We start from the raw sequence: 15,059 nt of genomic DNA, 5'->3' as shown, positions 1-15,059 counted from the left end.
ACAGATGAACATGTAGGTGAAATATATGTAAAGCATATGATTGCAGCATGTGGGTATTGTGTGCAAGCAAACATTTCTGCTCTCTGCTTCCCTCCCTCCTTCTCTGTCCACTCCCTGCCCTCTGTGCATCTTCTCCCTTTCTCTGTGTGTCCACCCCCCTCTCCTTCTCCTGCCCTGCTAGTCATTTCAACCCCCGAATGCTTCGGTAGTAAAATGATCCGAGATTCGGATCAAAAATCCGGATCTTTTCAATGATCCGATTCGAATCATCCAGATCATTGAAAAGATCCGAACTTCCCATCTCTATTGCTGAGCCGATCATCCTGCAAAGTCTGCGGGCTCTATGGCGGGGCTTCACTACAAGCAGGATGGGTAAGCTGCAGCACACTTTGATTATAACGGTAAATAGCGTTTTAAATAACCTGCGCCATTATTTAACAGTAAAAACGCTAAATAGCGTTTAATAAGGTAACTGAATGCAGCGCCATTATTTTACCTGCGGTGCTGTGCGCCATTATTATCTGCTCCGATATGTTCTTAATGTATTCTTATAAATAGAGTAACCATTACATAAGAATTACATGGAATCTGGAAATCAAGCAAGTGATATTGCAGTCAGGCTGGCTGTCCTCTTGCATCTGAGTCTAAAGCTCATGCAGACTGGGGATAAATGTAAAATTGGACAAAAAAGAGAAATTAAATTTGGTTTAAAGAAGAGTGCTAATAAATTATTAGCACTCTTCTTTAAAGAGTATACTTTAATTACAGTAATTGACATGCACATGCCATAAGAGTACCAAATTGCACTAATGAGTAATGATCACCCTTAACATGGTTCAATAGCTGGCAATAATTAAAACATTTTAAAACATAACAACACAAATTCTATATAGAATACTCTTCAGTTGTGCCTTTGGAGCAAAAAGAAGACATCAGCACAATGCCTGTCCCATTCTGCTCATAATATGGCTCTTCACACATACATGTATCCATATGATTACTGTATTAGTGGAAGTTAAAATCACTTTAATATTCCAGTAGATTGATTGATTATTAGCAAAGGATAGAAAGCTTTCCTTCCACAGGGTATTGGCAGCATGATGGAAGTTGTTTAAACCAAAGCAATAATTGTTTTTCTTCATGTCAAATTAGGAAGGTTTTACAATGAGACTGTGCGCTTTGTAACAGGCCTGCTTTAAGTGCTGATGTTCAGTTGTTCATATCCCTAAACATGAACTGGAGGTGCTTGCAGACAGGTTGGGGAAATCTTGGTCCAAAGCTTTCTTTATATCCATGTTAAACATGGGTCACTTTTTCCAGCACAGCAGATGAACTTGACATCTAATTTTGGTGTCTCGGGGCTATCCTTTTCAAACAACTTTCAGGGGCCTTTTCCACTAGCTGCGATTGCGATGCTGAATCGCAAAATCGCAAATCGCTAGTGATTTTTAAATCGCTACGGTTTGCATATTAACATAAGAATTGCGTTAGGTAATTTCCACTGCCGCGATTCTTTTTTTTTCTAAAGAGCGATTGCGCCACAGAGCGATTTTTGCCACGATTTGGCTATGCAGTGCATTGCATAGCAAAATCGTGATCGCAATCGCCGGGAAAATATAGGACTTTGCTGAATCACAATCACTAGTGTTTAGCGCAAACGCTAGCGATTGCTAGTGGAAAAGGGCCCTCAATGTCAGTGGAGAAGGTGAGTGATAGTGAAGTAGCAATATTGAAGTCCAAGAATATGCAATAATATATAAAGTCAAAAGAGTGCTAAATAATATATAAATATTTCAAACATATCCATATCAATGAACACCCACAGATAGCATTGTTGTGGCCCACCACATTTGAGTTACATCCACTCAAATGTGTTGGACCACAACAATGCTATCTGTGGGTGTTCATTGCATGTCCTGCACATCACAAGACTGAGCAACAATTATTGCAAACACATAGGTACAGTTATTGCAGCTTCGCTCCAAATAACTGGTGTAAAGGTATACATTTTTTTCCCCTTTTCTTAGGTGATCCATGTCCTCAGCCAGCCCAGGTATCATCGGAAATGCTTGCCCCATGTGGTCCTGTAACTGTCATTGACTACTTTGAAGGCAGTGTGCTTGGATATAGCATGCTTATTGTGGCCATTTGTTCTTTTCCATTAGGTTTGTAAAGGTTATAGTATTTATCTATAGGTATAGTCTGAATTGGTAATACAATGTTATAAAAACACAATTTTAATATTTATGAAGGTTTCATGGGGAAAAATAAGCCATTACAAGATATCTTTAGAATTTTGTATTTTCATGAATATGTATTTCCCTTAGCTACGATAAGCACGTGGCAGGCTTTCCGAACTCATTAACCACTTGAGGACCACGGTGCTGGTGACCAGGCCATTTTTACAGAAATAGGCCACTGCAGCTTTAAGGCCTCACTGCAGGGCTGTACAACTCAGCACACAAGTGATTCCTCGCCCCCTTTTCTCCCCACCAACAGAGCTTTCTGTTGGTGGGGTCGGATCGCCCCCAGGTGTGTTTTTTTTTTTTTTTAAAGATTCTTTATTTATTTCAACATATAAAGAACAAAGAATGACATATAACAATATCTGTTTTTGCCTATTTTTAGCTATATATACTTATATGCTTGGTAATAAACGTTCTCGTGAAGATATCAATTATAGCAATATGACATTCATCTATATTATGCCAATATTTATGAGCCATCTGGAACAAAATATAGCTCTAGGAGATGGCGACCTGGCGACCCTTGAGGATCATACAGCCGGGTACCTGCTAAGATGACGTGTGACGGCTCCCTTCTTGTGTAAAGGCAATAATGCGAAGCTTGTACCGCTCCATATTGTCCTTGGGGTAAACAGAAAAAAAAGAGAGAAGAGAAGGAAAAGTAGAGAAGGGAAAGAGAAACAAGAAGAACATGCATACAGTGGGTCGCGGGAGAACACAGGGCCCATCACGAGAAGCGTCCATGGGTCTTGAGTGTTTATTTATTTTTATAAACATTTATTTTATTTTACTAAATTTCACCGCAGATCGCTTCCGTGTCCCCAGTACAGCGTTGCCTTAGATCACAGAGCTGTACAGACTTATTAGACGGCGGGTTCGCCATCTTACAGTCTCCGAGCGGAGATCGCCGATGGGAGGCTGGAGGTGGAGCGGAGCCATCAGAGCGGGAAAGCGCGCTCCCCTGCAATACCCTCTGATGAAGCAGGGCTAGTCCCTGAGAAACAGCTGTCAGACTTGTCCTTCCCCCCACTGCTGTAAGCTTTTTTGTGTCAACCCAACCACAATAAAGGGTATTTTAGCAGCTGTGCCCATCTCCTTCTTCTCCTCTAATTGAAATCGTAGACTACCATTGGAGCACGCTGCAGGTAAGCCCAGTGTGCCAGTATCCACCTCTGCTGCATTTTGTGCAAGTGCATTCTCCTCTTCATATTTGCATTGCCCCTGCAATACCCATTCCAGGCCATTCACGTCAATTGGCGTGGAGGGTTCCTGGAGCTACCGCTGCATTCACGCCAATTGACGTGGAGCGGTCAGCAAGTAGTTGATAGATTACCTTTGGTCACAAAAGTAGGACAGTATTGTTATTTATCCTGGACCTGAAGAAATCCCACAGTTTTGTAGTATTAGACACTGTTTTCATTCTGTCTTAAAACTTTGGTCCTCAAATTGCTGCCTTAGGGTCTGTTCACATTTTGCCGATGTGTTTGTTCCCTCTGGCCCCCATAATCACTCGTTAAAGGATACCCGAGGTGACATGTGACATGATGAGGTACACATGTGTATGTACGGTCACTAGCACACAAATAACTATGCTGTGTTCCTTTTTTTCTTTCTCTGCTTGAAAGAGTTAAACATCAGATATGTAAGTGGCAGTTTCTATTTGAGTCAGAACTAGATCATACTACAGTGTGACCCTCACTGATAAGAAATTACAACTATAAAACACTTTCCTAGCAGAAAATGGCTTCTGAGAGCAGGAAAGAGATAAAAAGGGTCAATAGTTCATAGATTTTAGTTCTGGCATACTTTAATGAATGTGTCCCTGACCAATAAAAACAATAAAACAGTAAAAACTTAAAAAAGTAGATTTAAATATAAAATAAACTGTGGAACTCTTAAAAAGTCATTTTTAGGAGGAGGAGGATAGACACAATTGTTTAGTTCATTAGTTTATTTTCACCTTGGGTGTCCTTTCAAACATTTTTACTTTTGGCTACAGTCAAATTTTCAAACAGGAAGAGGCAGCTGACAATGCACAGGAGTATGTAAATCCAGCTTCCCTAACACAACTTTGCCTTGTGTCATGTGTGGTATAAATGTGTCCCTAACCTTAATCTTGTGTTTTCCATGTGCCTAATCCTTATATTTCACTGAAGTCTAACTTTAGAGTGCATCTTTGTCAAACATGTCTAACATATATCTGTCAAACTTGACACAGCATCTGGTATATGCAATGTTGCATTTTATGTACCTTTATCACTCTCTCTGCAGTGCTGATTTTGAAAACAAGCCTGTAAATAGCTGTCACAGGCCCAGCTGCAGTCTAAACTTCTTAGCAGAGGAGCAGAATCCTATTTCTTACTGCAGTCGCATTCTTAAAGAGAATCTGCACTCTAAAATTCTTACAATAAAAAGCATACCATTCTATTCATTAGGTTCTCCCGGGCCCCTCTGTACTGTTTCTGCCACTCCCTGCTGCAATCCTGGCTTGTAATTGCCAGTTTTAGGAAGTGTTTACAAACAAAAGACATGGCTGCTAACCAGCATGTGATAGTCTGAGAGAAGCTCAGTCTGTGACTCATACAGAGCCTGGAGGGTGTGTGTATAGCTTCTTCCTATCACAAGCAGAGCAGCACATTCCAGCCTGAGCCGACAAAGCTGACAAAGGAAAGAAGATTAGATTATATAACAGATAATACAGCCACTGTGCAACTAGGAAAGGCTGCAGTAAGACTGACCACATTAGAACAGGTATATGAACTTATAGGATAAAAGAAATAAGGCTGAACATTTTGTTACAGAGTCTCTTTAACTTCTCAGAGGTCCCACACCAGTCTGTGCATTGCAGCAGAGGCTGGCTTATCACAGCAGTGTGTCTGTATTTGTGGGGAGGAAAGAGGGGGGGAAGCATCCTTACTAGGGATGATCAATGATATGCAAATTATTTCCCCTTGCATTCAAATTTCATGTAATTTATATGCAACTTGAAACTGAACCGGTCACAATAACTTCCTGTCAATTTTTATTGGTCTGAGTTCAAGCTGCACAATATTTACATGAAATCTGAATGCAATGAGATATGATTTGCATCTCATTGTTCATCTCTAACCCTTACCACTACTAACTTTAAGCATAATATGCCTGAGAAAAGATACACAGTTCCCAAAACACTGGTGCATGTGACAGGTGGGGGCCCTGGACACCACCCAGGACCCCCACCCCACATGCATTACCAAAAGGGGGGAGCGCGGTTGGACCTCTGTGCTTACACCAGCAGGAGAATCGCATACAACTGCCCCTCAATTGAAAGCCAACCACAAGAGAAGTAAATCCTCACTCCCAGACAGCACTCTGCCATTTGAATTGGTCCACAGGCAACCTAATAGCCAGTAAAAGGTGCAAATACTTACACCTGTGTCTGCAATACCAAATCTAGCAGGAGCTGCAACAAATCGGCCATAGACATGTTTAGAGGGAGCTCGGTTGCACATCATTGTAATTACATGAACAGCAGGGGGCACCATGTGCAGATGGCTCTCTCAATGCCCCACTCCCTATCATTGACCTGCACACTAGGAGCTGAAAAAAGAAACATTAGAATCAAAACACTGGTGCACATGACAGGTAGGGTCCACAGGCTGTGCACAGTTCCCAACTGAACCGAGAGAAGTTCTGTGCATGCAAATCTATCAAGCCACTTATAATATTCTCAAAAATAATGTATGTTTTTCTTTTTTTCTACCTCAGTAAGTTTCTTTATTGCTTGGATTGTTGCTCAGTCTCGAAAAAGGAATTATAAAAAAATCCAAAGTAGACGAGCTGTACCAAGTATGAAAAATGTACTCTCAGCTGAAGGAATTGCAGGTAAACTTGAATTTATATATAACCTTTTGATTATTTTTTTATAATGTTGTAGTTAATATATGAATAAATTATAATAAATGTATATACAGTTATTACTTTTTCTTCACCTATCTGGAATCCATATATGAAAACATATCACTGTCTGAATAATGGAACATTACTGAGAGTTTTGCAGGTAAAAAAAGTGTGTCGGTGTAACAAACTTACCTGGTGTTGTCTCTGGAGGCTGCTCTGAGCAGCTGGAGGAAGCTTCCTCTTCCTCTTTGGTCGGTCGCATCTCTGGCTCCCCTGTAGACCAAAGTCAGCATGTTCGCATCCCCGGCAGCTCTGTAGATGTGGGTCAACGTGTTGTTTCTGGCAGTCTCTCTAGGAGGACGCGCACAGCTCAGAACTGCCTTTATAGGTTAAGGAGGTGTGTCTGAAGTGTGTCAGCTGATACCTGCGGTCAGCTGACACTTGCTGCAGGGGTGTTGCTGATTGGTCTGATTTTCCTGAGGGCTTGGTCTGTGATCTATTCCTGTTATATAAATCCTGGGCATTCAGTTACTCGCTGTCCGTTATAGCTTTCAGTTCTCTGAGCGCTGGTGGACCTTGCTTTACTACTTAGTCTAGTTAAAGCTCCGGAAAGCTACATTTCATATATTGCGCATCAGCGCGATATATATGTACTCTAGTCAGTCAGTATTGTAATATTGTATATTGTTCTGTGTATCGACCTTTGCCTGCCTCTTGACCTCAAATCTGCCCAGCCCTTCTGTATTACTGCCATCTGATATCTGTGTATGACTCAGCCTGTCCCTGACTTCGCTCCTGTTTGATCCTTCCAATACGACTGACATCTGACCTATGTGTATGACTTTGGCCTGTATAACGTGTTCGCACCTGTCTTAGCCTACTGTACTTTAGCCATCTGATTACCAGTGTATGATCCTAGTCTGTTATTGACCGTGCTCTGCCTCAGTCCCTGTGTACCGCATATCTCTGACTTTGTGTATGACCTCAGTTGACGATCTGACCTCGATTATCGTATATTCAGTGTACACTTCATAGCCTGCATCACAGCCTGCGTTACAGTCGGCTTTAGTTATTCAATATCATTCTGTTGGTGTATAAAATCACACATTATTGGCCTTAATTCACTAAGCAGTTTAGACTAGTCTACTGATGGTTTTCAGTCTACTGATGGTGTGGTGTAATGTTTTAGACCTGTTTTTACACCGGGTATAAAACCTTTGATAATTAGGTCGGTAAAGCAGGGGAAATGATCAAAAGATGAAATTCACAAAGGGCCACACCCACTTTTTCTAACAGAGATTGGACCAGATGATTTCTGTCGGTAAAGTAATTCTGTGAGGTATTTTAGATGTGAAGATGGAACCTTTTAAATTAATTATGCAGGAGTTTAATTGTGTCCAGAGGAGTGCTCATCAGAGGAGAAGGATGTCAGTCATAGCTACTTGTTTGTGAATGGCATCTTTTGATAATTTCCCTTGCTTTACCGACCTAATTACCAAATGGTTTAGACCAGGTCTAAAAACAGATCTAAAACATTCAGTAGTTATTAGTGAATTCACCTTTGATGCAACTAATTTACACCAATGCATCAGTAGACTAAAAGCCATCAGTAGACTAGTGTAAACTGCTTAGTGAATTGAGGCCTTGTGAATTACTAAAGTGGTGTACTGATCAGAGCACCTTCAGACATCCAATGCTCCAAAGGGAAGTTCCTATTTTTTTTAAATTCCTTTGCAAAGGCCTGGATGCTTGAAGTGAACCCAAACATTTCTACAAGCCTTCACTGTACACCTTCTTTCAGGAATCACAACCATGACATTTATTTATTTTTTTCAAGCTCAAGAGTGGCAAGGACAAAAAGAACCTCTGTGTGATGTAATCCTACAAATTCATGCACAACAAGTAATCAAAGTTTTGGACAGTCGGGGCAATGCAATTCGCACCATTTCTTTACCGAGCCATAAAAGTTTTGATGTCATTCAGTCTAGTAACCATGGATGCAGAACACTCTTAATCAAGGTGCCCAATGAATATGATATGGTGAGCCATTTTCACATAACACAGCATTCTCCATCATCTGATGTTATGGTATATTTCTTAAATAGAGGGAAAAATTGACAGCACTCCTAATCAAGGCTGCATCTACTGAAAATAATACAATGTAGCAATTCTGACATGTACTCTATTGTGTTAAATATAAATGTTCTTTTAGGTGCTGTACTTCTATGATGAGGAAGAATGCACAAGTTTTATTAACAACCTTCAAGAACGTGGATTTTCCTTCACTGAACAGAGAACGGAAGTGGAAAAATTGCTGAAGGAGGCTGTTACTAAAAAACAACGGAGCCAGATATTGGAAACCTTCTTTAGACACTCATTTGCTCAAGTAATTTATACATATACTTAGCATATGTAGCACCTGTGAATAACCACATAAAATAGAGGCACATGCAAGTTTATAGAAGTGAATAGGAGACAGACTGCTGCTTAGCTGTGTGTTGAAATGGCTGTCAGTGCAAAGGTCTGCTGTGCTCCAAGCTTCCTGTGGGAGGTTCTGCAATAGGCTGCATTCACAAAGGGCTGGTGCACACCAGAGCGGTTCTGGAGCATTTTTTAAAACGATTGCAAGGGTAGAACCGCTTGGCTAATCAAAGTGAATGGGCTGGTGCACACCAGAGCAGTTTGTTTTTTCCAGAAACGCAAACTCGGGGGCTGCAGCATTTTTTTTAGATTTTTGAGGAGTTTCTGCCTTAATGTTAAAGTAAAGGAAAGTGGAAAACAGCTCTGAAAAACGCTAGATCAGAGCGGTTTTCCGAGCGTTTTTGTTACGGAAGCTGTTCAGTAACAGCTCTATTGTAACAATATTTGTAATCTGCTACACAAAAACACGCCACAAAATGGGGCATGTTTAGAAAACATGCCTAGAATCGCTCTGAAATCTGCTTCAAAAACCTCTAGCGTTTTGCAGATCTGCTAGAGGTTTTTGGTGTGCACTGGGCCAAAGATGGTAAAAATTAGTATAAAATAAGTGATGAGCAACCACTTGCCCACCATGGATAAGCAAGCACAGTTACCTGCGTCACTGCCTCTTGCTGCTGCACTCCATCCTCTCAATACTTCCTCCTTACTACTATGTGAAGGAAAAAGTTTGAAAGGATGGGGCATAATGTGGAGTGCCAAAAACAAGAGGCATTATATATGTAGCTTAACCCTCTCTGCCATGGCCTCTTCCTTGTACACACATCTGTACAGTTTCACTTCTCACAAAACTGTACTTGCTCATCCATATTGACCACCATTGTGACTAACTTTACTATTGTGGGCAATGTTTCCATGCACATAAGCTGTAAGAGGCATTGGCAATTTTGCTTTCCAGTGGTGTGTTTTCAAAAAACAGCACCTGCCACCTCCTTAGCCATTGCAAATTCTTATAATTTAATGGGAGTGATGTACACTGATAGGACGAGAGAGTACCACCTAATAACCCTACTAATATGATTAGATGGAAGCAGTGGTGTAAATAATAAAGAAAAACAGAAACCATAAGTATGCATCATATAGGAATATACAAGAATCAGTCTTTATTGGAATGAATGATTTTTGCCTATTCATACACGGTGCAGAATTATGGTTTCTGTTTTTTCGTAGTATTTATTGGGAGTGGTGCATTAACTTTTTGCTAATGTTTGTTGTCTGTCTAGCATTAGGTTAAACAATTTGGCCAACCCTTTCTCTTTTTGTTAAGAAATTAAAACAAAATATTTGACTAGAGGTATACTTTAACCTTTTGGGGACTGGCTGCCTACCTCCCCTTAAGGACCAGGCTATTTTACATGCTGGGGGCATTTGGGGGCTAAGGCTGCCGGATCCCCACTTTTGCTAGCAGGGCATGGTGTCCTTCTGATACTCAGGTGCCCCCCTGTAGCCAGCAGCCTTTACCCACCTCCCAGGCTCCAGCGATGAGCAGCTGTGGACACTTCCGCTCTTGCCGACATCCCCGCTCGTACTGCTGCTCAGTTGACATCATCAAGCCAGGAGCCAACACTTAATGCAGATGGAGCAGGGATGCCAGCCAGAGCAGAGGGGGTCGCTGATCGCCGGTGGAATGTCAGGAACGTGATTGGATCCTCTTCTTCCCCCCTACCACCGCAGCCAGTGGCGTATCTGGGCAATAGAGCGCCTATGGCAGACACTAAAATAGCGCCATAAGCAGCTCCCCAGTATAGGCAATGAAAGGTTTCCCACAGTATAAGTAGCCCCTCCCTCCAGTATAGATGGTGGCAAGTGTCCCCCAGTATAAGCACACCCCCCGTATCCCCTCAGTATGGGTAATGAGAGGTGTCCCTTAGTATAAGTAGCCCCCTAGTATAGTTAGTGACAGGTGTCCCCCCAGTATAATTACCCGCCCCCCTCCAGTATAGGTAATGAGAGGTGTCCCCCCAGTACAATTACCCCCCCCCCCCCGTATTGGTAGCGAGAGATGTGCACCAGTGATATCAGGTACAAACATTTGAAAGGCATCCTTCAGTATGGTGGTGAAGCATGAGGGAGGAAGAGGCAGTCATGGCGCCCCTGGTGCTGTGGCGCCTATGGCACAAGCCATGCCTGCACCCCTCTAGATACGCCTCTGACCGCAGCTCTTATGGTGATCACTACGATCCACCGGCGATCATAGTGATCACGTGATCAGGAGCCATACGCGATGGCTCCTGATCACTGAGGGGAGATGTCAGCTGTCATATGACAGCTTAATCTCCCCTCTTGGGTGCGCATGATCACGTTGGGAGCGGAAATAGCAGGCGGCGTAAATCCTATGCCGCATCAGGCTTAGACAGCCACAAGTGCAACATAGGATTTACTATCAGCAGTCCCCAAAAGGTTAAATTAGACATCTGATGCAAAATTCCTGTGTGCACATATGGTTTGACTGAGTAATTTGTATATACTGCAGGTTCTTCACATTGATCAGTCAGGCATTGAAGATCTTGTAGCAGGAAGCTCCTTAAAGGTGAGAGAGGCTCTTAAATGTGAACTGAGTAGGACAGAATTTGCAGAATCCCTGGGACTTAAGCCGCAATCAATGTTCGTGGAGTCCATGTTTTCTCTGGCAGATGAAGATGGAAATGGATATCTATCATTCAGGGAGTTCTTAAACATTTTGCTAATTTTAATGAAAGGTTAGTTTTGTTAGATTTAAATTGTTAACTGTAAACACTTAAGGATGGAAATTCTCATATGACAAATGTATTGCATCACAATAGGGGAGATATAACCTAAGCTAAGTGTTTTAGGATTTTAGGTAATCCCAACTGATATGGTATTCTAAGTGAATAATATGCTTTTTTTCCCCTGGAATTTGACATTTTCCCTAATGATCAGTAACCTCAATATCTCACATTCAGGATCTGCAGTTTCTGATTTAACCCATAAAAACACTTGTTTCCACTTTTACATTGCAGTGCAAATTTTAGCAATGCGTAAAGTATGTGGTACGCAAAAACATCAGCAGTTCGTAATTTGCACTGTCAGATTTTCCCAATGTTGCAGTGCAGTGTTGCAATAACACACTGATACATACACTTTTGTCCACAGCGCACAGTCAGTGAATGGGCACAGCACTATAATAAAGAGCAATGCAGGTGCCATGTTCAAATGCAGTGGCATAGCAAAAGGGGATGCAGAGGTTGAAACCACACTGGGGCCCTTGGCTGAGAGGGGCAACTAGGGGACCTCCTTCATCCATCTTATTAGCTTTTAATTGGCTGGTAATGAACACCTCTATATGTGCATTGAATAGTGGTAATCCTTAGCAAGGTATTTTCTTAATCTGATTACACCTCTCTGACACTCCAGCTGTCTTTTGTATGTTTTGGGGCTCCATGTCAATAAGGTTCTTGGGGCCCAATGAAAAACTCGCACCAGGGCCCAAAGCTCCTAAGCTACACCAATGTTCAAATGCATGGCTATCTGAGTTGTATAGTGGAAACAAGACCTTTTGTATTTTTTATGGAAATATTACTTAACAAAGGTAAATTTTATTTTTGCAGTAAGATTTTAACTAAGGTACACATACACAAATAAAAGGTTTTAAACCTCAAGGTGCCTGTTTGTTCCATTGCAAAACATAATAATAGACTCAGGCACCTAAATTCCAGAGTGCCTTAAAGATATCCTAAGACAAATAGCACATAAGGATTTATTCTTGCCTGGGACTTCCTCCAGCCCCCTGTAGTCCGTCTGCTTGATCACCATCCTCCTGCAGTGGAGTCCGCGATCCAGTCGGATTGTTGGCCACTGCATATGCAAGCATTTTGCAAAAGCCTTTGTGAACTGCGCATGCACAGAATGCTCACGGCCTTGGGAGCACAATCTGGGGTGCGGGCAGCCAGGTCTGTGCATGCGCAATGAACTGCGACTGAGCCAGGCAGGGAATTTACTGGGACACACTGCAAAAGAACAGAGGGGACCAGGAGGACCGCAATCAAGCAGGCAGATAATAGTGGGCTGGAGGAAGCCCCAGGTAAGCTTAAACCCATATGTTCTGTTTGTCTCAGGTTCTCTTTAATATGCACACTCTGAAGAGCCACAACTGACATTCCTTGTGAAATCTTATCATGGACCCAACTCCTCATGCTTACTGAGTAGGGATGGTTGGAAATACGATCAGGACCTGGAACAGAGCACTCTGAAGTTATAACATGATCTCCAAGGGTCATCCCTGAAAAAGAGACACTGTTGGTAATTATGGGTGCTATTTGATACAGAAAAGCCTTGTCTGTCACTGATAGTTTAAGTGTATAAGCACTATTGACGTTTGATACAATTTGAGTAACTGCTGTTTACTTTTTGTTCATTCATGCTTTTATATTGTATTTTCTGACAATATACTGTAATTCTGTGAAGTGGGTTCTCGGCAGGCCATCTAGTGGATGTTCCTAGTATGATCTAGCTTATACTGATTTTCTTTAATACTAATTTATTGATTTTCTTGCAAATGTAATTTATGTGCTGGTGCATTTTTTTATATATTAACTTCATTTAAAGCGTACCTAATACAAAAAATAAAAGCATTTATACATACTTAGCGCTTTCTTCAGCCCCCTTCAGGCCATGGGCTTCCTCGCTGTCCTCCTGCGATTCTTTGATCCTCCCCTGGCTGTCTCGGTCTCCTTCTCCAGTTGCCCCAGTTGGTGCACCCCCATTGTGCTCCCGTTGCTGGTCACACAAGCGTGCAGGGCCACACAATGGTGCATGGGCATCTGGGCCATGCATGCACAGTACAGCGGGACTAGTGGCGACCAGAGGAAGAGCCTGGGATGGGCAGGGGAGGATTGGAGCATCCTGGGAGTATGGCGAGGGAGCCCACAGACTAATGCGGGCCAAAGGAAACCCTAGGTAGGTATAAATGCTTTTATTTTGTCTCAGGTTTCCTTTAAGGTGTGGCTCACACCCACCTTATACATTTCTAGCACCAACAACATTTAGCTGTACTTGTATATTATTAAGGTGTGCATTGTAGCCTGTACAATATTTGCCAACTCTTCTTTACAAAACTTTTTAGACTCCATCAAATAGGATGGTGAATGTTAGTGGATGCAATTTTCAATAAATCCCACAAGTTTTCAATAAAGTTTAAGTCTAGGTTCTGGCTAGGCCACTAAAGGACAGTTATCTCTTTACTTTTACCTTTAGTGTTGCCAATTTTGCTGTGTTTTTTGTCATTGTCATATAGGAGGGTAAACCTTCTTCCCATTGACAACTTTCCACCAGAAGGAAGCAGGTTTTTCTAAAGAATGTGATAGTATTTTGCCTCATCTATTTTCCTTTTATCTTGACAAGTACCCCAGCCCCTGTTGCAGAGAAAAAAAAAACACCTCCATGCTGTACTGTAAGTATGGTGCTCCTTGGATGGCAAGCTGCATTGGTTATCTGCTACTGCTACATATGCCCTTTGGTTTTGAGGCTAAATTGTTTAGTTTCATGTCACCATACAATCTTTTCCAGTTTGCCTGAAAATATTGAAGGTGTCTTTTGGCAAAGCTAAATCAAGTCCTAATGTGAATATCTTGATGAGTAGTTCTTTTTCTGCAACATTCTAATACCAGCCACATGTCTGGAACACCCGTGATATTGTTGTCACATCCACACACACAAAAAAACACTCTTTTCCATAAATTCTTGTAACTGCCCAGTTTACTCTTTGCTAGTCCATCCAGTCCGATGGCTTGATCTAGGAAGATCAAAAGAAGACCAAACACTTTCCATTTCTTATTGGACTCCTAGGAATAGTCAATGCCTTTGTAATTATATAACATCCATCTCTTACTTGTGCTTGTCCACAACTTTTACCCTTAGATGTTCTGAAAATCCCGAGCCACCCATAGTTTATTATTTGGTTCCAGTCACACTACACAGGTAGACGTCATTTAACTTGACATGCAATGGGAAATATAATAAATTATTGTTGATTGTGTGTAAAAAAGTGTGAATATTTTGAAGGTGGTAATTATTTTCTATACCTTCTATAACTTCTGTGTGACAAGATACAAAGTAATGTTTATTTCCTGATAGTTTGGTCGTTTAACTGAATATATGATGTTCAGAATGCTCACCAGAATATTTCAAACATAATATACAGCATATACAGTACATAGTATCAACAACCTAATATGTTCTAGATTTGCACTATAGCTGGATTTTACTGAATGTATCCTTGTTTCACTTGTTTATTCCAGGATCACCTGAGGAGAAATCCAGACTGATGTTCACTATGTATGATGTTGATGGAAATGGCTTTCTGTCAAAGGAGGAGTTTTTCACAATGCTAAAGTAAACAAATAATAAACATACAATGTATGCATGCAATTGCATGTGTATTAATGCGTATTCAAGTTGGACTTCAAGGAGAGTCCCACTTGACGGGAAATGGGATGG

At 41.5% G+C, this 15,059-nt stretch overlaps 1 protein-coding gene across 2 annotated transcripts in view; it reads left to right on the top strand.

Annotated features, from left to right (window-relative positions):
- The window catches only part of LOC137563307 (dual oxidase 1-like), a 162,654-nt gene that overhangs the window by 103,136 nt on the left and 44,459 nt on the right, over window positions 1-15,059 (top strand). For both annotated transcript variants that reach the window (XM_068275599.1, XM_068275598.1), the window contains 6 exons: window positions 2,028-2,165; window positions 5,994-6,110; window positions 7,963-8,165; window positions 8,338-8,511; window positions 11,077-11,302; window positions 14,861-14,954. In XM_068275599.1, the coding sequence (XP_068131700.1) occupies window positions 2,028-2,165; window positions 5,994-6,110; window positions 7,963-8,165; window positions 8,338-8,511; window positions 11,077-11,302; window positions 14,861-14,954 (952 nt within the window). The remainder of the gene's footprint in view (window positions 1-2,027; window positions 2,166-5,993; window positions 6,111-7,962; window positions 8,166-8,337; window positions 8,512-11,076; window positions 11,303-14,860; window positions 14,955-15,059) is intronic.

The sequence above is a fragment of the Hyperolius riggenbachi genome, chromosome 3, assembly GCF_040937935.1.
Source record: "Hyperolius riggenbachi isolate aHypRig1 chromosome 3, aHypRig1.pri, whole genome shotgun sequence".
NCBI lineage: Eukaryota > Metazoa > Chordata > Amphibia > Anura > Hyperoliidae > Hyperolius > Hyperolius riggenbachi.
This window is presented reverse-complemented; position numbering and strand designations above follow the sequence as displayed.